A 23,200-nucleotide genomic window follows, 5' to 3' on the forward strand; every position below is an offset into this window, starting at 1 on the left:
TTTTAACCTCAATCAGAGAGTGATCTTTCTTCTTGTGTCTGACTTTCTAACCTCTAACCATCATTTTTCCTCAGACCTGTCAGCTTTTCATCAACGTGGCCATCGATGCTCCGGCCATTGACTACCATGTCTCACTGGCCCAGAGTGCCTTACAAGTGTGTCTGGCCCACCCCGAGCTTCAGAATGAGCTCTTCTGCCAGCTCATTAAACAGACCCGCAGGAGGCAGCCGCACAGCCATCCAGGACCCCTGCAGGTCTGCATTCTCACCACACGGTGGCAGCAGTAGCATGTGTTATTTACAGGAAACACTGACATTTGAAGCACAGTGTTTTCAAGTGCTTAGAAAAACTGTGGATCCAACCAGTTGAAAATTATTTAAGTGTGTGTGACTAATCATAGCTTCAAGTTAAAAACTGGACTTTTAAGGAGCCTTGTCTCTCTTATGGTTGCCTGAATACCAAAAGAGCTTTAAATGCAGATAGCAAGTCCTCAAAAGGTGTTGAAATGTACACCTGCTTTTGAAGAACAGAGACTCCTGTAGTCACGTGATCTTTCATATCCAATAACCAGATATACCAGTATCACCAGCAGAGGGCAGACATAAAAGTTGAATGTTTAACACTGCCTCTTAGTTTCACAAGACATGTTGAATTCCAAAGTGTGATTATGTCTCAGACAGCTACGGGGTTTAAAAACAACAGAATGAGTCATGACACAATCCAGTGGCTCCTTTGTGATAGTGTACATGAATGAATTCACTGTCTGACTAGCTAGGATCAAAAGTAGCTGTAGTTTTGGCAAATCCTGTCATGGTTAAACAGTATGCAACAAGGAAAAATATACAGATTATCTGTGTCATACCTGTGACGGTTTGTACAGGATGTGTGAGGTGACAGTGTCTGTGTGTTACTCTTTAGGGATGGCAGTTTCTAGCCTTGTGTGTCGGACTGTTTCTGCCACAGCATCCCTTCCTGTGGCTGCTTCAGGTTCACCTCAAAAGACACGGGGACTCCAGGTGAGCAAACAGCAGGGGCCTGAATGTTAGCACGAAGAACTGAGGCAGAGAATTTAACAAGGGACAACACAACAGTGAAAAATAGAATCGTTTAGAAACACCACAAAAATTATAAAAACATTATCAAGGAATTTTATACTGAAAAGTTATTCCTAAATTTTTGTACTTATATTAAAGGTTTTCAAATCAGTTTACCATGCCGTACTAATGTCTCTGGTAGCCTCTGCTGTAGTAAAGCACTTTTTTTTCCTCTGCCTCAAACATAATGCTGACTACAGCACCTGCCACAGTTTGTTGTTCTGTGTGTGTATTTGAATACAATTTGGCTGCTCTGTCCCTTACTACCCTCCAGGGATACACTGAAGGGTGAATCAACATGAACTCACTTTATATACATCAGTTTTTGTGAAATATAGTCCTTTATGTACTGATACTATCACTTAAAGTAGACTCAAATAAATAGGCACTCCACCAAAAGTACACATTCAAACACATTCAGTTTACTCATCATAAGGAGGACTACTGAGGCTGTGACACTATACAGCACCAGTATAATGTCTGCTGTGGCTCTGAAGGAACTTTGTCAAGTCTGAGAAAAAAAAAAATGAAGAAAATAAAATGACAGTGATGTCATTGGAGTTATCTTCAATTTGGGTTTCTGCTGCTCTGAGTGAATTCCAGTCACTGTATGTAATTGTACATGGTGTACATACCACTTACACACCACTGTATCCTCAGGACTGAGGTGGGTAAGTATGCCATCTACTGCCAGCGCTCCATGGAGCGGACTCAGCAGAAGGGCGAGAGGCAGGCCAGGCCGTCCCGTATGGAGATCCTGTCAATCCTTCTGAGGAATCCCTATCATCACTCCCTGCCATTCAGCGTCCCTGTTCACTTCCTCAATAACACCTACCAGGTAATAACACACCACACACAGATGATAATGATAACAGTGAGGCCTTCAGAGCTAGCTCATGCTAACAGTTTGCCTTTTGCTGTCTCATCCTCACACCATAGCCTCGAGCCTCACACTGTTTACACATAAGCAACTGTCCACTGTAGAGTCAGTATGTTTGAATTGTTGTGCACCTGTTCCTCGCTGCTTCACTGCTTCACTGCTCCACCCCACCATTTACCTGTATGCTCTGAGTCAGGGTTTCTCTTGAGGGTGTGTTGTTTTTGTTCCTCTTTCCTGCCTGTCACTCTCTGTGTATGCTTGTAGGAAGTGATGACATCATAGCCCAGATGCCTAGTATCAACTCTGGACTTAGTAACAAATCTGCTTGTCTGACTAAAAAAACATTACTAAATGATTGCAGTAACATTGGTGGTTTCATAGGGGTGGTCAGATGGAGTCACTCAAGACCTTGGGGTGGCACCAAAACCAAAAGCCATGACTGAGTTTCAGGAATCCCACTATGCTGCTAAAGTATAGGCTAGTTGGAAACTATGTCAGTATGACTACCTTTACACCTCGCATTAAAATGTGTTTCAAATCCAGATCATATCCAGATTTGATTTTAACCTGATTACATTCACACCTGCTAATAATATGTGTATCCAGTGTCCACATTGAGGTCGAACTGAAATCCGATTACTCTGTCCAGCTAAAACAACCAAAGGGTTGTAGCTGTTCTCCATCATTTGCTAAGTCATTGCTTCATTAATGGCTTGGTTCTGATATGAACTGCCAAGCTTCAAGTAGGCTATATACTTTTGTCGGACCAAATGGAAAGCAGACACTTGGTCTTGACTCAATTCACAAATTTCTGGAATATCCATAAGCTTTCTTGCTACTTTCTTGCTAGTAGCTAAGCTCGCTAACTGGCTAATGGCTGCTATTTTGCTGGTTTTCACCAGTCGTATGCTATTACATATTTTCGGCCACATAGTTGTTATATGTGAATCGAAAATGCAGTCATGTTTACGCTACGCTTGTGTTCAATGTGGTTACAATGAGTACTGCGCCACCACAACAGGTGGTTAGGCTGATCTGATCACAATTGGTCCTCAATGCTTTATGGGTGCATTTAAGCCACGCCCCCCTCCACTCACTCAACAAATATCAACATTCAGTGACCGGCGCTATGGCAGGTGTCACAGTACACGGCATTTCGCAGGAGGCAATTGATGATTTTTGGAGACATAACGATCAAATTTTGGTGCATCAAAGTGCCACTGAAGTTAAGGTTTTTGGCTCAGAATATGAGAAAAGGATAACGGCCTTTTTACCATCTTTACCAAGAGTGTCTCTCCGTTAGTTTGGTGCTACAGTATTTACATTGAATCATTCAGCATAACGTTTGCCAACCTTTGTTATCTCTGCCATTACAGATAAGTTAATGAAGCTAAGGTCCAGAAGTTAACGTTAGCTTAACTAGAGCCCTTTGGACAACAGCTAACAATGATGTACGATCACCAAAGTACAAAACTAGAACAAAATAGGCTAATGAACAACGCAGCTAGGAGCTAACGTGAGGCTAACTTCAGCTAACGTTAGCTAGAGATGTTGAAGATAACTTTATGTTTCTTTCCAGCAAAGTGACAATATATTGCCTCAAACACGATGTTGACTTACCTTAGAACAGATGTAGACATCATTGTTAATCTTATTCACGTTGAGTTGATGTTGTGGTCGTTACCACACAACTTTATCCAAAGAAGACACTTTTCTCGGTTGAGATGTGGTTTAAAGGGTAAAAAATACACCCCATCACCCAGCCTCTCAGGATAGCCTACCTTGTGTCGGAGTTGCATGATGTACCCCATGCACACCGTTTGACCATTTTTAAACTTCAAATCTCATAAAAAGCTTATAAAACTGAACGAAACTGACTTTCCAGGCAGAGAATGTCTGAGTGCATGGGAATGGCTATACGCACTGTGATTGGCTCATCGCGTTTGAGGGCAGGACTTAGCCATAGGCCAATTATCTGACAGTCTATGGCAGCCATCTTGTTTAATGTGTTATGTATCTGTATTGACATGTTATTGTTCTTTATGCAGCTCGTCCTTTTCCTTAATTAGACAAATATACAGCTTTAATTTGAAGGAATACATTGATTGTAAGGAACAAAACAGTTACTGGAAACAAGCCTGCTCAAGTTTTAAAAAAACCCACAGAGGCCTCTAGTTATTTTCAGTGTCATCATTGTCATCTCTGTCATGTTGTCCTCTGCATTAACCTGCATCCCCACAGGTGGTGAGCTTCGATGCTTCCACCACAGTGGATGAGTTCCAGTGTCGCCTCAACCAGGACACTGGCATAAGGAAAACGGGCTTATCTGGTTTCAGCTTGTACACTGATGACCCCACCGGACGAGAGCTGGAACACTGTCTGCAAGGAGGCATCAAGGTGCATCTTCTGTTCATGTGGTGACTACTATCTGAAGACAGGAAGTGCTACATTTCTTATATCTCTTAACACTTATCGCAAATGTGTGTTCTTCATATTGTCTGCAGATTTGTGACATTATCGCTAAATGGGAGCAAGCCTCAAAGGAGCAGCACACTGGCAAGTCTGAAAACACCAGGAGTGTCCGCCTCACCTACAAGAACAGGTAGAGAAGCAAACAGCCAGCCCTGTGGTGGCAAATAGGCCAAGTTGAACAACCACATATTGATTCAGCCTCAGGATATCTAGGAATTTTGAGAATGTATTTATAGTGCATTTACTCACATATCAATGCACTGCAAATTTGTTTTAAGCTCAACTGTAGTGGAGACCAAATGTTTCTACTCTTTAGAATTACAACATAAACAAAGGAAGTTCAACAACGTGCCATCCATCTGTCATTCATGTCTGTCTTTTCCAACTTCTCTTTCTCATTCTGTCCTACTCTTTGCTTCTTTTTAATTTTACTTCCTCTGTCTTTACATCTCCATCCCCAGGCTCTACTTTTCTCTTCAGGTCAGGGGGGAGTCAGAGAGGGAGAGGTTGCTGCTGGCTTATCAGACAAATGACGCCATCGTGGCGGGACACTTCCCTGTCAACAAAGAACTGGCTCTGGAAATGGCTGCCCTGCTGGCCCAGGTATGCAAGTTAAAAAAGTGTTTTTTATTGCTTACATTTTCATCATTCCTTCATATTTGTATATTTTGTATGTATGTCCTGGCTTTAAAGGGATAGTCTTGAAGTTAGGTTGTATGGAAGCAGGCAGAAGTGCCAACACAGAAGCTAAGCAGTGTATTGCGATGGAGGGAGCTGCAGCAAAACATACGTGTTTCAGTCACCTAAAAGAGTCCCACCTAGAAAAATCAATATGATTTTAAGTGTATGCTGTATTTACATTTTTTTCACTGCGTTACCTCGCCATCACACAGCAACAAGGAAATTAAACTATTATATGGCTTTCTTTAAAGCCAGATTTCCTTGAAAAAAAAAACAGTAATTTAACATTGCTGAACACGGGAGCTGTTGGTCTACTGCTGCCTCGATCGGTTAGTTTGTTTGTGTTATTGTGTGACTTTGACGAATCCAAACTTACCCTTTGAATGCCTAAGTCACACAATAACACAAACAAACCAACTGAACGAGGCATTGGCAGACCAGCAGCTTGCGTGTTCAGCGAGCTAAAATTGTTGTTTTTGTCAGTGGAGTCTGGTGGTTTTCACGAGAGCATAGATGGGTAACTTTTTTTAGGTGGATAAAATACATTTGTTGCTGCCTCCGTCCACAGCAGTACTTTCCTGCCTGCTTCTTCAAAGTGGGGGCGTGCCGACTGACATCTGTTGTCTGTAATACACTAACTGTGGATAAGTACCTCACACAACCCCACTTCAAAAGATCTAAACTATACCTTTACTGGAAGAGGTTATTTAAAACAATAACAAATATTTCACGTGTTCTTGTTTGTAAGACCAGACCCTACCCTACAAAAACAGTACAATATAACTTGGTTTCTGTGTTCAGGTGGAGTATGGAGACTTTGAGCGTCCCTTCTCTGCTCCTGGAACAGCCCAGACCAAGTCTAATCAAATCCTGAAACAGGTTCTGGACAGGTTTTACCCTAAACATTACCGCAGGGCCACGTCTGAGGAGCAGCTCAGGTACACACAGATAACTGGCTACAGTTCTGTATAAACACGTTTCCCACACCCTCATGTGTGGGTATTTATTCATTTAAATGGCTATATATTTTAGATAGGGTCTCTCTTTTGTATGTTAACTAATGACTGTATATAAAGATGGACAACATGTCTCCACTTACCCCCACTGTACAATAATGAAGCCAAAATAGCCCAGATACAACTGCTGCTGTCTTGCGCTGGTGACCTCATTTGGCAACAGATAACTAATTAAAACCAAACTTATAAGAAAAACAAACACTTGACATTCATCAGTGTGATAAGAACTACCTACCTACTATCTGCTAATATGGAGGGGGCAGGGTTCATGGCCTATATAGGAGCCAGTCACCAGGGTATCAAGATGTTTTGGCTTCACTTTTGGGGAACTGTCATGTTGCCGGTTTTTATTCTGCAAGCTATGATGTTAGCTAAGTGATAATGTCATAATCTGTTGTCACAGCACAACCAATTGCAAACGTGCTGTTATCAAACGAACTGTTATCATGATAGACTGTGGTCTATCATGATAGACTGTGGTGATCAAATGAATATGATGGATGTATCCACTCCCTTCCCCCCTCTCAGACAACTGCTGCAGCGTCTCTCTGCCCGCTGGGCCTCCCTCAGGGGTCGAAGTTCCCCAGAGTGTGTGAGGATCTACCTGACCGTTGCCAGGAAGTGGCCTTTTTTTGGTGCCAAATTATTTGAAGCAGAGGTGAGTGTTTTTGTGCACTGTGATATAAGTTATCTCCATCAGCTGAGACATAAACATGTTAGAGAGTCTGATCATTTGCTTTCAAATTAAAGGTATAATACAGCCTTGAACAAATAAAGGCCAGCATTTAAACTAAATAAACTCAGTGTACAGAAAAGAAAGGGAAGAGAAGAAGTAAACAGCAAGCTCTGAATAATGTTCATACAGTCATGTCACAGCTGTGACTGTGGTGTGTACACAGTGGTTCACAGTACAGGCTGCAGGATGATTGAATTACAGTAATTGTTGTCCTTGTGTAGGAGTTATTAGTCTGCATCCAAAACATGCATTATATCCACTTCATGTGTTTCCAGTTCAGTGAGGATCAAGAGCAGTGACACTGTGATATGACTCTGTAACATACTGTTCAGATTCACTCTCAGTATATCATGTTATGCTGTAATATATTATGAAAATTAATTTGAAATTGATCCCACTTCCTGTTTTTCTCTCTTTGTTTTTAGTCCATAACTCCCTCTCCAGAGCAGAGTGCACGTGTTTGGCTGGCATTGCATGAAGATGGTATCAGTGTTCTGGAGCACAACTCTGTCGTAAGCATCTCTGGTTTACCTCCCTGCATCTGTCCGCACACAGTTTCTTTCGCCTTGATTCTGTGATAAAGTTACAGATAATAGAGATGGTATTTATAAGTCAAGCAAACAGTGGAACATAAAATGTTTTCAGATATTAGACAAACTCAGTTGATGCTGTTTTGATGCTGTTGCATTAGGACTTGGACACTTACAACTCAAAATGCTTATAATTGAAACATTATTTTATGTAGCTTTAAAAGGCTCCAAATGAATTTAGTTCCACTTTGTTTTCTATGCTCTTCATTGGAAACTGTGTGTGTGTGTGTGTGTGTGTGTGTGTGTGTGTGTCTGTGTCTGTGTCTGTGTGTTTGTGTGTGTGTGTGTGTGTGTGTGTGTGTGTGTTCAGAAGCCGCTGGTGTCCCACCCATACAAGAACCTGATGACGTTTGGAGGCTGCAAACAGGACTTCATGCTGGTGGTGGGACAGAGCATCAGTGGCAATGCCAGCAAAGACAAACCTACAGAGAAACATCTGTTTGCTATGGACTCCTCCAAGGTTAGTGAGAGATCAGACTGAGTTTTTTAATGAATCTTGGTGTCTGACGAGTAGAGTTTATCACATCAGAACTATTCAGACACTAAAGTAGAGTTTACCAATATATTGGCTGCCAAGTAGGAGTCTTTTTATCTACCATTTATATGCTGGTTTGATGCAGCTTCATCGAATCTGTTTCACATTGATGAAATAAACAAAACAATGGCTGCATTCATAATATTACAAACTCATCTATCAGCCTAGTGCCAGCCTTAGAACAGTTTAACCAGTACCAATTGCACATTACTCATGGCCTCGTGGGAACCCTGAGAATCTAGTTTAAAGGAACAGTTCAACATTTTGGGAACTCTGCTTACCGGTACTTGCTTTCTTGCTAGCTTACCCCTTCTTTATGATCATCTGCTCCAGACACGCTACCAAAAGTGCTTACATTATCCTGGCATTACCTAAACTGCTACATGTAGCTACAAGCTAACATCAGGGAAATGCTTAATCTTCTCCTGCTGGTTATATTCCCACTGGAACATGTCTGCTTGTGTTTATAAGCTTTCACTGGTGATTTTCCACGATAAGAAGTGCAGCTCTTCAACATTACAGTCATTCCCCGGCTGTAATGAATGTGCAGAGATGGCATACAGAAGACCTGGGCAGATTGGGCTTTTTTAGAGGAGGGCTTAAAGAGACAGGCACTAAATGGAGCATCTCAGACAGAGGGTGAATGTAGGCGTTCCAGCACAGGCAGTTTAAGGAAAATAAAGAGTTTTTTGAACATTACGGCATGTAAATATGTTCTAGCAGCAACCCAAAATACAGGAATGAACCTGAAAATGAGCAGAATAGGTCCCCTTTAATGTATCAGTATTGTTGTCACCCTTAAAAAACCACATCAACACGTGTTTCCTCAGCAATACTACACAAGAGGGTGTGCTTTATCATCATTTGTGGCACAACAGTGATACTGTCAGGACGCAGAGGTCCGCATGCATCGCAAATGATGTTAAAGCACACCCTTGCGATTATACAACTATTACCAACAAAATAAAATATATAATTAAAATGCATTCATGTTGAGGGGCAACTAGGTCTTAAAATGAATGCTTTTTGCGACTGTAGTCTCCATTTCCATGGAAATACATGTCTACTAATAACAGTCTGACTAATAACTGGAAAACAATCAGTCACATTAGTAGAATCCTATATGTGTGATACTTAATTTACTACTCCAGCAAGTAGGTCGAACTTTAGTAACAACCTAGCAACAGGCAAGTTTTCTGGTCCCTGTTGAGCTCGCCAGCCAACTTGAGCTTAACACTTTTTGGAGATCGTGGGTATCCCAAACTAAATACCTCAGAGATAAACCCAAAAATGCGTAGCAAGCTCAGTTTTGTTATGACCAAGATGTCTGCTGGAAAAAATGCTTCCAATGACAGATTTGGCTACTATATTCACTACTACTATACTATATACTATATAACTTATGTTGTTAAGCTAATAGCGGCATGTCACCCGGAAAGCTGATGGAGGACGCAAGAAGATGCCAAACATTTCCAATAACTCAAGCATTGCAAAGTCCAAAAGTCAAAATAAATGTAAAAAAAAAAAAAAAGATAGATGTAAATACACAACATGTTTTCATCTAGCAAAATATTCTCCGTCATTACATATTTAATGACGTTCAGCTTTTGAAAAACAACTTTTTTACTGTGGTCACACTCCAGTAAGGCACGCATCTGCACTGACAAACAGCACCATCGATTATGTTAATTAAAGAAAGGAGACTTAATAAGAAATAAAGACTAACTCATTAAATCTGACCACTTTACCTGTAAGTATGCTGGAGAATTTCTGTAAACACAGTGGTTAAGGTCAAATTCTGAAATTGTTTTAAGTTAATAATTCTATAAGTGTTACTATAAGAGCTGCTTTACTGTTTCCTATATTGCCCAGTAGCTTTGTAACGCCACTAATGGACATGATTTCTCTTGCTTTCAATCTGCCCTTGGCCGGTTTTTGGATGGTAGTGCTCCTGATGCAGTGGTTGTGTAAATCACTGATCTGCCAGCCTCTTCAGAGATTCATGATAGCATGGATCCCAGGTAATTGACACCCATCGATTAGAAGCTTTAGCCTCTTTAGGAATTTTAGATAGGTCCCACGGCCGCATCAAACGAGATCAGATTCCTTAAGGAGGCTTCAGGATAAGAGAGTAACTCCGGAATCTGAGCCAAGTCCTCAATGAGGGGCGCATCTCAAGCCTGTTGTAGACGGGAGGTTCCAGATGTAAAAGCGCATGGGATGGATTTCAAATATAGCCCCCGTTCTGCTTTGACAAGCCCTGTCATGGTGGTTTATGTGATTCTTTGCTTCCTCTTGAAAGTGAGTGTCACATATTTGGTTTCTTAAGGCAAAAATAAAACAGGAAATATTAAACAAGTTCGACCATTTTTTTTTTTTACAGCAGCTATTATTATAATAATTTTATAATTATTACGCTATAATACCAGAGAAGCGTTCAGCCTCTGTTCTGTGATTAACCCACCTGTTGAATCTCGTTTTACAACGAAAGATTTTGGCATTAGTGTCCTCAGATCCTCCTATTCACTTCTACAGAAATGTAGCTGTAAGTCAAACCATGCCTTGTTAACCAGGTCCTGTGGTGTGCTTGCTTAATTAACTCTGAGTTCCTCAGAATTATCATGCCCTTTCCAGTGATTGTAGCATGATGCTCAGTTTTGTCGTGGCCTGCTCTCCTGTAAAAACTTTATGAGTCCACCAAAGACGTTATTAAACATAGTGATCTCATTGCCTTGCATGATACACCATGCCCAACCAAGAGGAGGGTGGTTAATAAAGCGGTTAATACCAGCTCTCGACCCGACGTAGCTACTAATGGAGTACTACTGACCCTCGTTAGTCCTAATCTAACCATAAAATTCATGGAGAATCCTGTTGGGGTCTTCTTCTGTTATAGCTGCCAAATCTACAGCTTGTTTAGTGTTTTTCAGACGGTCCTGGAAACATCTGACAGCCTAAGACGTTGACCGCAATGTACCGAGTTTATTCTGAGAACTGATTGAGCTCTTCATCTGACAATACAACATATCTCTAATTTTTTTGTTTTGTCCTCTTCTCATCCTCTACCAACCATTCACCAAAACTAAGTCTGCCGTATAACTACTTGTTGTATTATGTTTGTTTGACTCAATGATTACTACCACTTTCCTGCTGTCTTGCTGCAAATTTTCAAGCACCGACAATAGCTGAAAGAAGACCATAATGAGAATTTCCGAGTGAATTAACTGTCAGTCCTTTTTGTTGTGTTTTATCAACAGATAAGGGAGATCACCCTCCTCATCTCCAGTTACATCAACAGTGCTCACCAGCAGAAGGCCGCCGCCCACCACCTCTCTGCCCCGGCTCTGATGGTGGCCCAGCCCATCAGTCTGAAGAGCAAAGAGCTGAGGAGCAAATCACCACCAGCACTGGGACGTCCCAGCAAGACCCCCACGCTGCTGTGAGGGAACAAAAATATCACGCCCTGATCTGATCTTAAATTTGAAAACGAAGGATTCATGTGGCCTGATGCCACTGAGCACAGCTCTTTCTTCTTATCTTCTCTGATCCTGTAGATTTGTCTCGGTGGAGCAGATTCATTTCTGGTATGTGGAATGGTCACTTCTCTGCCTACTAAAGGCAGCAAGTAATCCAGATGGGTTCGGACTTGTTTCTCTCATTTGTTTGGTATAATTTGATAACACAGACCAGCAGAGGTTGCAGCACTGATGTCATACAGGATTCCTGGAAGTTGGTGGCCTTTAATTTTAAGCAGAAACTCAGAAAAGGTGCCTCCCTCTGAGAACACATGACACTGAAGCAGTGAGCTGTATGCATGGGTACAAAAGTGTCTAGAAATAACCAAGACTCTTTGCTTAACATTCTCTAAGGACATTTTTAACTCCGTGATGAATGTGTTGCTTTTATGTGCTGACTCCAAAGAGAAAAAGTCAACACTATTTATTGATAGACTAAGCTAGGATTCTAATGTTTCACAAATCTCTCCGTGCTGTGTGGTCCATTTTATTTTAAAGATACTTTTATTGAAGTAATTTCTTGTATTCTTGTCTTGAATAACAATGCAGTGATACACAGTGTAGAAGAGGGTATGATGCTTTGTTAAGGAATAATTAAGAGGGTATTTTTGTATCTTTTTCTGTCCTCCTGTAGGGCACAGTAACTCTATCAGAAACTAAAACCCTCACAGTGTTAGATATTGTTGTACAATGAAGGATACTGAACAATATGATGAAAGCAGGAGGCAAGACTGCAGCAGAATAACACTGTTCAAAAAGTGCAGTGAAAATGCTCGAGGTTTGTGTGTCCTGTTTGCAATGCAATAGATGTAGAGTGGGTGAGCTGGTGGTGTCGGGTAACAGTAGTTTATAAGAGGACACCAGTTTGGACCCTTTGTTACTGAATAGCCAGAAGAGTGGTGGAACTTTAATCATGTACAAATAGTTCAAGCGTTTCTGGTGGAATGAATAACTGAAATCAGCAAGAGGCCTCCCCTCTGCTTTTCACATGGCGTCAGTTAGAGAAGTAGCACACGGTTAGATTAATTTAGAGGAAGATGGTTAGGAGGATGTGACAAATGGGGTACAGGTTGGTGGAAAATGTATTGTGATTCCTGAAGGGGAAGTGCAGTTCTCTCTCTGTTCTGTTTACCTGGCGTGACACCGAATATTAAGGTATTTTAAAGAAGCAACAGGAACAGATACAGTGACCCATATAATGTAAAGATAAACTGGAAAGTATGTAAGGTACTTTAAACAAGCTGATTTTCCCTACCAGTGTTATCTTAAAGGGACAGTTCACTCCCAAAGCCATAATACATATTCTTTCTCCTACCTGTAGTGCTATTTATCAATCTTGATTGTTTGGATGTGAGTTGAGATGTCTGCCTTCTCTCCAGTATAATTGAACCAGATGGTACTCGGCTTGTGCTGCTTAAAACGCCAAAAAAATACATTTGAAAAACTCAACAGCAATGTCTCTTTCCAGAAATCATGACCTGGTTACTCAAGATAATCCACAGGCCTTGTTGTGAGCAGTTTCATGTCGGAACTATTTTTTTCTACATCTGCCAACCATGTTATTGTGCAGAAGGAAGCGTGCATCTACTGCTAGCTCACCTAGCACCACTGAGCTAGCTAATGTGACAGCTCAGCTGAGGAGGATGCCATTAATGTTTACATCCTGTGCTGTCACAAGTACAAGCCTCTTGTCCATGAGATGCACACTTCCTGTGCAGTGATACAACTGGCGGTTGTAGGTCAGTAATAAGAAAATAGCTCCTCTGAAACTGCTCATAACAAAGTCTGTGTACTATCTTTATTACCTGGGTAATGATTTCTGGAAAGAGACACTGCTGTTGTGTTTTTCAAATGTATTATTAAAACAGCAGACATCTCTACAGCATATATCTCCAACAATCAGCAAATCACAGCAAAACAATCTAGATAAATAAACAGTACTACAGGTAAGAGGATGCATATGTGTTTTTGATTTTTGGATGAATGGTCCCCTTAAGCCTGTATACAGTGAGTATTGTCAGGTATTATATTTATTTGTCATATTAACTAATCATGTTTGGAATAAGTCTTATAATGCTTGAATAAAGTAAACTACAGCAAACAGGCTACTGGTTTCAATGAGTGTATGAAATCATCTTTCATATAAACAAGTCATTCCCACTGGGCAGCTATCCAGATCCATGCAAAGTGAGTCCTTTTTTTTCTACTTCCTGTAGTTTCGCTCCCCACAAAACCAAGCCTCCTCATTGGTGCAAATGTAACGTGACGTGTTGATACCTGCAGCAGGTGCCTGACAGCGAGTGACGCACCCTCATTCCTGTAGTCTTTCACAGAGAAGAGAGAGGGTGGGGGAGGATATAGGATACCTGACCTGCCTGAACTAGTTAGAGACATGCTTTTGTCCCTGTGTTGCTATGGAGACAGAGGGAGGGAGGGCTCACGGGGGAGAAAAACTGGGTGAGGCAAGCGAACTAGCAGGCAAATGATTAATAATACTGATAATATATGATGATAATTATAATATATATATATATATATATGTTTGCAAATCAAATGTATTACTGATATGTACTTTCAAAGCAAACATAGAAAATAGATTGCATTCACATGCTGTTAACAGCTTTTTGGTTGCAGTGTTGTGTCACCTTTGTGTCACTTAAAAAGTAAAGACTCAACCTTTAGTGGGACTTCATTTTGACACAAAGGTTAAACAGGGTCTGCATCCTCAGGTGCTGCCTCCAGCTGTAGCACACCCACACCAAACACTGAACACTGGAGTCATGTTGTGACATGATACCCATATATTCTTTACCTCCATAGTTTCACCTAAATTTCTGTTCCTGTTTCCAGTTTGTTGCGCAACAAATTCCCACCTCACACTCTATGCTCAACTGGAAGATTTGTGCCATTTTAACTTACGAATAAACTCCACTGTGTTGTTTCTTGAATTCCCTTAGGCTGAGTATTTGTTGTGTACATACTGCATGCATTCAGTTATGAGTGAGCCAGAACCTGACTGACAGGTTGAACGCAATGCCAAACAGTTTCAGAGATACGGCTAGAAATGACTAACTACCTCCCTCTACACTCACAGGTGTTGTCATATAGCAAGGTAGTCTCAGCCAGCCAGTATCACCAATACATGAAGCAAAGTCGCATTCCACAAGTCTAAGCACAAACATCTTTCACTACCGCCGTACAGGTTGAGAAGAAATGTTCAACAGTAGGATTTTCTGTCATGTCAACCAGGGCAGTCAAAACAGGACTGCCACTCCCATTCAAAAGCTCATCTGGGAACCTGCATTCAGCCTGAGGCATTTAAACAAAAGGTTTACTGCGAGCCACAACAAGCAGCCATTTTGAGACAAAGAGGTTTAAAGCGTTTAAGGACCTCAACAAGTTTTTAGTTGACTTTATAAGGTTTTGAGTAGCAGAATGATTTTGATCTTGTATGAGGATGAGCACCACAACATGCAAAAGTGGTGCCCACGGTGGTTTCCTCTAGCTTGTTCCCTTCCCCCATACAATCTGCTGTACTTTTCCACTGAGACCAAAGTCTCCAATAAAGACACCTGCACCACACCAACAGTCTTTTAAAATATATTTTTATTAAAAACAATCCAACAAACACACATAAGTAAGAAACTGTACAATCTATGACGTGGAATTTAAACCGTTCAACAAGTTCTAACAATAAAATGTGGCATGTGCCAGGCATATTTTAAAAAGCACAGTTCTTTATGGCAAATAGATTGGACGATGCATGAAGACTTTACACAATTTATAAATAAATGGCGGTACCAGTAGTGCCATCATCATCATCATTTAAGAAAAAAAAAAAAAAAAAAGTTGATTGTTCCTTTACAATCTGTATTCCTCAAGTAAAATGGTACAAATGGCACACTCCCACTGCAAAAAAAAGTTTATCCAAAAAGGTGATGTACAAGCTGACTCTTCATAGATTCCCGCTAAGATGAAGACTTTACATGGGCTCCATCTCTCTTTGCTGAATTAAAAAAAAAGAAGAAAAAAAAAAGAATAACAGGTCAGTAAAACACATCCTGTAGTGTAAAAAGTAACCTTTACACAATTTTTTTTTTAAGTTGCAGGAAGTTTGTCTCACCTGGGCTTTGTTGTACCTCTGATTCTGTCGCTTTTTGGCGAAGAACTACACAAACACAAAAAGAAAGTTAGGTCTCAAACTGACAGCTAAGCTCAAACAGTTGCACGTTTAAGAAAATCTGTGCTTAAGCGGAATAAATGAAATAAAAGGTCGATGACCACACTCACCAGGACCAGCAGGCCGGCAACCACAGCCAGCACCACCACCACAATGACAGCAATGATTCCACCTGACAGGTGCCTCATGGTGAAAGTCGGGGCCTCCTCGTCCACATAGTACACCAGGATATTTTCCATCTCCAGCTTCTGGCCGCCCACAGTGGGCTCAAACTTCTCCTGGTCCTTGAACAGGGGCAGCACCTTCACCTGCAGGAGAGGAAATGATAACGATGACAGGGTCAGTCAATGGGTCTCTCTTTAAGCCTTTTATATTTTTATATTATATTNATATAGATATATATAGATAGAGATATAGATAGAGATATATAGATAGAGAGAGATATATATAGATATATAAAAATATATAGAATAAACATACATCTTTCTCCATGTAGTAGGCCAGTTGGGTCAGGTCACTCTTGCGGTCTCCCATTGGCTTCTTCACATCCACCACAATCATGCGGGAGTCAGCATCATACTGCAAGATGACACACAGGGATCGCTTAGTGGGGTATTTTTATAATGCTGCTCTAAAAATTAAATACATTGTGTGGAAATGTGACAAAAATGCATGTGTTTTTACCGTACTGGACACTCACCTCAACATTTGCCACCATGTCCTTGTTAAAGTTGTCATACCGTTTGTGAATGGCATCAGCAATGGCACTGTGTTAGGCAAGAAATTACAATCATGAGACATTGAACCTGATGTTAGCAATGTGGGTGTGTTTTAATTTATCAAATTAGGATTATTAAATGTACTTACGTCTTCAAACCCTTGGTATCCACTGGAGTTGTCACAGGTTTGTGTGTCAGCTGAAGACGAACAAAGCTGGAGGAAAATAAAAATAAAAAAACATGAGCATTTAGGGTTGGACACCTCAGCTATTTGTGCAGTCCTCCAAACCGACGAGGATGACAGTACTTACTAGGTCTCCACCAGCTTGTCACACTTGATACTCTTGTCCCCCTTGTCAGTTCTACGAACGCCAGCACTGTTGACACACCAGCACTCCTCTGTGTTGTTGCACTGCTTGGCCTTGAACTTGCCGTCGTTCTCACACTCTGGGTCATAGATGCCATCGTTGTCCACAAAGGCAGTCTCCACTGGCTTTCCTCCTGTACGGGTGTCCTGGCCTTTCAGTTTCCTGTACATCTCAGCCTTCATCAAGAAGCACTTCGGGACCACTGAAAGTGAAACAGAACACACATCATGAGCAGGCAACAACAAAACAACCTGCACAGGGAAGGAAATCTACAGGCTTCATCTATTTTACTCACATCTCTTGCAGTCCAGTGTTTGTTTCACATTGTTGCCAATCAGGAGGGAACAGGTACATGGACTTCCATCACAGGTGGCCCACTTCATAGTGTCACATGAGCCTAAGCAAAGAAGAAAAGAACTGTCATTCAGGCTGAAACACAATCAATGTTTAAACGACTACTAACTAAGCAAACCCTGACCATAACTTTAAGTACCTGGAGAGCAGATCAAGTTAAATAGTATTAACTGTCAAACACAATCACTATACTATGATTGTATTTGACAATTTACAACATAAATGGACAGAGGCTAGTAGTATGATTTAGACAAAAAACAAAAAACAAAAACACCATGCATAATGTATCACAGGATTAGTGTAAGCCTGATTAACGGGGGATGTATTGTCTTGTCTGTTACAGTCCCATAAACCGAGGGGAGACGTACAGCAGGTAGACTAGCAGGTTTACCAAACACCTGGGCGTTGGTTTCTCTAAACAGACAAGTCCCCTGAGAGCGGGACAAATCCTCCCAACCCCCACTCAGCAACGAAACTACCTGCGTTTGATATCCAAACCGCTTTTAGTCCAGTTTGTTTTCCATCTATTCTAACTAATGAAGCTACTTTAAAAAGGAGTAAACATTACACTTCAGGTAAGAAAGCTGATTAGAGATCGACTACAAGCTGTTAAAACACACATAAAAAAAAAGGTAACGTTTTAACTAACTCTTCCTTTTTTTGTAATTAAAGCAGAAGTGCTGAGAAAGCCTTCTGAAATTAAAAGAGCTCACAATTAAGCTACATTAGCCCAAACTGCGTTGTAAGGCATTTTCAGACTAATAAAGTTATTAAGTCAAACTACTTACAGGTTTGAGCGTAGGCTCCCGCAGCCAAGGCAGCAACAAGGAGAGCAATCCAAATTTTCATGATGAAATTAATAAAACCTAAAAACCAGTTGATGAAAAAGTTTCCCTCGTCTGCTTTCTATCCGTCTGTTGTCCTCAGAGGTCAAAGATAGAGTGAAGAATGGCGTCCGAGTGCACAAGGCTTTCTTGTACTCCCTGCAGGTGTGTCCTGGTCAAACCTGTTTGGAGAGAAACTCAAGAGGCGCGCGCACACAAAGGTAAGGACTCCAAATGGCACGAGCACTACTAAAGAGAAGTTGTTGGAGCTGATTGTTGATTGTGTTCCTTTTGGTTGTTGTTGTCCAACTGATGAGGAGGTGGTATGAAGTAAATTTAAAGACAGCTAGTTTGTTGACGTCACTCTAATATGCATAATCTATGAAGAGAGGGGGGTGGTTTGTAAGATGCACCTTTTTCCGGTATGACCATATTTGGTCTCTCTCTCGCTCTCACTGGCTTTCGACATATTATTATTTCAGCATGTCAATAAATCAAAAATCTTCGTGAGTATCAATGATACTCAAGGAAAATAAAAAGTAAAATAGAAATGAAAGAAAATCTCTACATTTCTGTCACCTTTATACTTAAAGAACTGTGATTTGTTAAGTATCATAATTTATAGTTGCTTTTAATATGTAAGTGTTAACATATTCTATTGTAATATGTTGTACACATCTCTTCAGAGAGTTTATTATACCTATGTAAGGTTATTCATATATTCTCATTATGTTTCATTGTACCATTATGATATTACTGTATGATATTTTTAGCACTCTGTACTTAGACATATATCATATACAAAATCTTGAGCTACATTCAGACCATTTAGCTGTGTCCAGAGTTGTGTCCTAGTAAATATTTTACATCATACACATCATACACCTAAAACATACCAAAACTCACAGCGTTTAAGCAAATCATTGCTAAATTTGTATCTTGTTTATTATAAACAGCATGTGACATGATGACATCATCAGCTGTCCAAGCAGGTATATTACCTGACAGAAACCAGAGTTTAGGAAAGCATGTCACAGGTGTTGTGAGTCACGCTCTGTTGGATGACACTGCTGAGTCACCGCCTCTCAGGTCTCATAGAGATTATCTGTCTGAGAAATATTCTCACAAGCAGTGCACCAAATATTTTTGTCCATTTGTTTGTTTATGGCAATTGAGAATCAAGTGGGCAATGTAGGCCACAAAGAACAGAAAAGAGAAGATGCCCTGCAGAGTGGCGAAATTAAAAATTAGCTTTATTAAAAAAAAGAAAAAGTAATGCTTGTACGAAATAATTAAGCTGTGAGTATGGTAGTAGGGGCGGTCTTAGCTGAGGCAGGAAATTTCCCACAGTGGTAACTGGGTTAGGGTGGAGGTGCACCCTAGAACACATGTGTGCACCCTCAGGGGCAGTTAAAAAAAAAAAAAAGAGCTGCCGAGGAAATGTTGTCCTGGAATGTCTGATTTTGCAACGACGTGTGAGACATGATGGGCAGTGATGGGCGGAACGATTCTTTTCTTAGTATCGGTTCCTTTGCGTTGATACATGTAAATGTATCGAACCTTTTACACCTTCGGAGTTTTGACACTTTTTGCAAAATATGGTGTCAGTTTCTCTGTCACAGACTGTGTACGTTTGACAGCTAGTGCTTTCTGCCCCACAAAACTTCTCTTCAATGCATTACCAGTCAACATGCCAGTTAATAAAGATAAAATATTAATTTCAATGCATGAAATCAGCATCCCACTTGTATGTAGATCGGCTTTATAAGCTCAATATGATGTTGCAGAGATGTCACTGACCAATGATCTGTCATTCTTTGAGGAATATGTAGCAGATTTCCCAGTTACCTTCACAGCTTTGGGCTGCATGGCTGTAGTGAAGAAATAATCTGAAAAATGAGGCTCATCTGATCCATTTCCTTTTTTCTCTGTTATAATTTTTTTTAAATACCCTGAGCAACAAAACAAAACATAACACATCTTCTTTGTAGTGTCCATATTGTTGCCTCACTACAACTTAAAGATCATGAACACACTAAAGCTGGAGGAAGGACCATTTGCACTTGAATGCACCATTTGCCAAGGTTTCAACTTGAGCCCAATTCAGTTACTTCATGTTGACTCACCATAGCAGGCAGCATGAGCAGTACCCTATGATAATAGCAAGTGTGAGGATGGGAAGTTAGAGATTCCTGAGCATTGAGATGTTCGACAGGCTGACTCGGTACATATCAGACACTGAAAAGAGCCATTCAAAAAGATTTGTTCGTCCATTTTCACCCATCACGAGTGAGACACCCAAAAGCCATTTTAGACAAATTATAATCACTTGCAGTTGACATTGAGACATCTGTTTTAATCTTTTCTGTAAAAGTAAGCTAGTGGACGTTGTATTTGTAAGACAAAAGTCTTTAATTGCAGTTTTGAAACAGGCAGTTAGGACTTTTCATTTCTGCTGCCCTTTTGCAGCTTTGTGTTTGCTAGGGAATTACATAGTCTATTAGGACCTGTTTTAAATAACTATTAATATTTTGCCTGGCAACCAACAGAGACTTCAGGAAGAGGCCATGTGCATATCCCCCTGTAAAACCAAATTTTTCATTTTTAATCTCTTTTTTTTGTACAGATAAAAAGAACAAAACAATATATATCATGTCAATCAGTGAGCTTTAGAAATCCTAGTAGGTGGATTTCATTATATTCAGATAGAGCAGGCTAAGTGTATTAAGCTGTCTGTTGCATATAATGTGATACCGACCAGATAGACATGAAAATGATATCAATCTTCTTATTTAACTCCCAGCAAGAAAGTAAATGAGTGTATTCACCAAATTATTTCTTTTAAAACACTGGAGTTTACCACAAAGCATATCTTCAGTGTTGTACACAGACTAGAATTTAAATTAAAAAAAATTGTATTTTGTATTTGCAGGCTTTCAGCCAAGGAGAACCTTATTTAACACACTGCGTCTCTTTATTAAGAGTGGAATACATCTGGTATTGATTTATATGCATAAAAGTTCCCGTACACCAATACATTTATTTATTTGAGTCATGTAGTGTCACATTTCTTCTCACAATGTCATGAATCCTTGCCATGCAAAAATATGCCAAAAAAACCAGCAACAAAAAAAGCAGAAAACGTGCATCAAGTTACTTTTTTGCTTGCAGCGTGGCCGATGCCATGTAAGAACAATGCGTGGCTTAGGTACTGCCAACCTATGATGTAGCAATGTGTTTACGAGCATTTCTTTAGAAATGTTGTGGTGTCAGAGGGGGAGGGTTGTTGTGCTGAAAGGAAATATGATGCTTATGGGAGTATGTTCAAACATGCATTTGACAGACTTTATTCAGGTAAAACAAGGTGCTTTGTTTTATTGCATGCAGCAAATTATACAGCAAGAGAACAGCTCATAGTGTACAGTTTTTTTTGTGGCAAAGACTACTTGTCACACACAGGTATAACTAATAATGTTACTGATTGCTGTGTTGCGTTCAGGTGAGCCAGAGCCCTGGTAGTGTACATGTCTCTCCCGGAATGTAGCCTTTGCTAATGTGAACAGTGACACCTGTGGTTCAAAAGTCTTTACTGTGCCCCAAATACACACCGTATGCTTATACTATGAATACACACTTTAGAATACACAACTTGTAGTGTGTTGGCTGTTAGAATAAACAACACGAACATACTTGATTATTTCGCACTAAAAAGAAGAGAAGAGAAAGCAACTTTTTTTTATAGTCTCACCTTGCTTCCAACATATCATTAGTGGCATTTAAATTTTCCCAGCTGATCAACTCTATTTCATATCTGCATTGTATTGTGTGAATCATTTGTAAACATTTTGGAAAAAATAATTAAAAATGTGACATCTTTTAGTGCAGTATACTTGAAAAATGTCTGTTGGTTGCTTGAATATTTTAGTGAGCCATTGTCAAACACATTGCTTGAGTAATTATCTACAAGCACCACTCTTCTGCTTTGAGTTCAAATGTATGATGTGAGAGAGGTCTGTAGCAAAGTAGCTAATTCAGACAAAGCATAAGCCCATCTCCCTGCACCGCACACACTTAAAAACAACCAAAAGAAATATTAGTGTAGGTGGGAAGCAGATTTGATCGTTTTTTTCAGATTTTGTGGGAATATGTAAACCTATGGAATTTTGGGAACTATGTCAGAAAAGAGATACTGTCATTTTCCAGATTGTCAATATGGCAAACAATGATGCATGCAGGTTGGTCCATTCAACTTTCATGTCTCGACAGCTACGAGTTGACATGAAATTTGGTTCCAACATTCATGCCTCCTCAGCATGAACTGTATTAACTGTGGTGTTCCCCTACCTATTGGTCTAGTGCCATCATCAGGTCAAATTTATAGGCTAATTAGTAGGGCTGCGGATCTCCTGATTTGACATTATTATAATACTTGAGTGCTGATTCGATATGTATTGCATTTTTTTAATATTGTGATCTGATGTTACAATTTATTGCAATCTCTGTTTCCCCACAGCGCCAGCAGTCACAACAGGCTTGGTCTAACCTATGTAACAGCAGCAACAGAAAGTTTGCTGATCCAGCAGAGAGTCACGGCGGTCTGGTATCAGACCCCCGATGCAGGGGTTTGCACTGACTGATTTCGAGTTGCTACAGCTGGTAACTGGAGGTCCATATCCTCTGGACAGTCTTCCCTTTTCTGCACTCTCTCATTAGATTTGTTTTTCCTGAAACGGGTTTGACGTCACGTTTCTCAGAGATTATTATAATAAATGTGGTAGCTTCTTTCCACCGCTGCACAGAATAAAATGAAGAAACTGAATTAAAATTATATCGATTTAGGCATTTCAAAAATTGTAAAAACAAACAAACAAAAAGAAAAAATGACATAATAGTTTAGTGAATTGATTTTTTTCCCACCTTTATGATAACCTATGACTAAATACCTGCAAAACTAATAAAAATCCCAGCAGCCTCATGCTACATTTTGTGTCAAGTGCCTATTAGCAAATGTTAGCATGCTAACATGCTAATTTAAAATGGTGAACACATTAAACTTTATGCTTGCTGAACAGGAGCAGGTTACCATCGTCATTTTGAGCAGAGCCCTGCTGTACAGGCTCACAGAGCCACTAATATGGCTGTAAAATGTAGACTCCATTCTGCACTGCTGTTCTGTCACTGCTAACTTCACTGTTAGGCAGTAGGAGTAGGAGTAGGCAGAAACTCTGTGACACTT

The 23,200-nt window shown here is 40.3% G+C and overlaps 2 protein-coding genes across 2 annotated transcripts in view; one reads left to right on the top strand and one right to left on the bottom strand.

Annotated features, from left to right (window-relative positions):
* Positions 1-13,611, top strand: part of plekhh2 (pleckstrin homology domain containing, family H (with MyTH4 domain) member 2) — a 38,438-nt gene extending 24,827 nt beyond the window's left edge. Inside the window, exons 20-30 of the mRNA XM_050071933.1 lie at positions 75-254; positions 919-1,016; positions 1,755-1,932; positions 4,216-4,371; positions 4,479-4,576; positions 4,908-5,049; positions 5,929-6,065; positions 6,672-6,801; positions 7,305-7,391; positions 7,780-7,929; positions 11,262-13,611. Coding sequence (XP_049927890.1) covers positions 75-254; positions 919-1,016; positions 1,755-1,932; positions 4,216-4,371; positions 4,479-4,576; positions 4,908-5,049; positions 5,929-6,065; positions 6,672-6,801; positions 7,305-7,391; positions 7,780-7,929; positions 11,262-11,447 — 1,542 coding nt within the window. The 3' untranslated portion in view covers positions 11,448-13,611. The remainder of the gene's footprint in view (positions 1-74; positions 255-918; positions 1,017-1,754; positions 1,933-4,215; positions 4,372-4,478; positions 4,577-4,907; positions 5,050-5,928; positions 6,066-6,671; positions 6,802-7,304; positions 7,392-7,779; positions 7,930-11,261) is intronic.
* Positions 13,612-15,107: 1,496 nt separating this feature from the next.
* epcam (epithelial cell adhesion molecule) lies at positions 15,108-18,272 on the bottom strand. Its single transcript, XM_050071775.1, has 9 exons — positions 17,929-18,272; positions 17,082-17,183; positions 16,730-16,988; positions 16,567-16,632; positions 16,400-16,466; positions 16,180-16,278; positions 15,810-16,007; positions 15,643-15,687; positions 15,108-15,525 (listed from the first exon to the last, which is right to left on the bottom strand). The coding sequence occupies exons 1-9, from the start codon at positions 17,987-17,989 to the stop codon at positions 15,502-15,504; spliced, it is 921 nt and encodes a 306-aa protein (XP_049927732.1). The 5' UTR covers positions 17,990-18,272; the 3' UTR covers positions 15,108-15,501.
* Between the last annotated feature and the right edge of the window lie 4,928 nt (positions 18,273-23,200).

Source organism: Epinephelus moara, chromosome 19, assembly GCF_006386435.1.
Source record: "Epinephelus moara isolate mb chromosome 19, YSFRI_EMoa_1.0, whole genome shotgun sequence".
In the NCBI taxonomy this organism is placed as follows: Eukaryota; Metazoa; Chordata; class Actinopteri; order Perciformes; family Serranidae; genus Epinephelus; species Epinephelus moara.

Excerpts from the sequence above, each read along its gene's own strand:
- epcam (XM_050071775.1), bottom strand. The coding sequence starts at position 17,989 with ATGAAAATTTGGATTGCTCTCCTTGTTGCTGCCTTGGCTGCGGGAGCC. Across the intron at positions 17,184-17,928 it reads GGGAGCCTACGCTCAAACCT|GCTCATGTGACACTATGAAG; the intron begins GTAAGTAGTTTG and ends TTCTTTGCTTAG. Across the intron at positions 15,688-15,809 it reads TTGCCGGCCTGCTGGTCCTG|TTCTTCGCCAAAAAGCGACA; the intron begins GTGAGTGTGGTC and ends GTGTTTGTGTAG.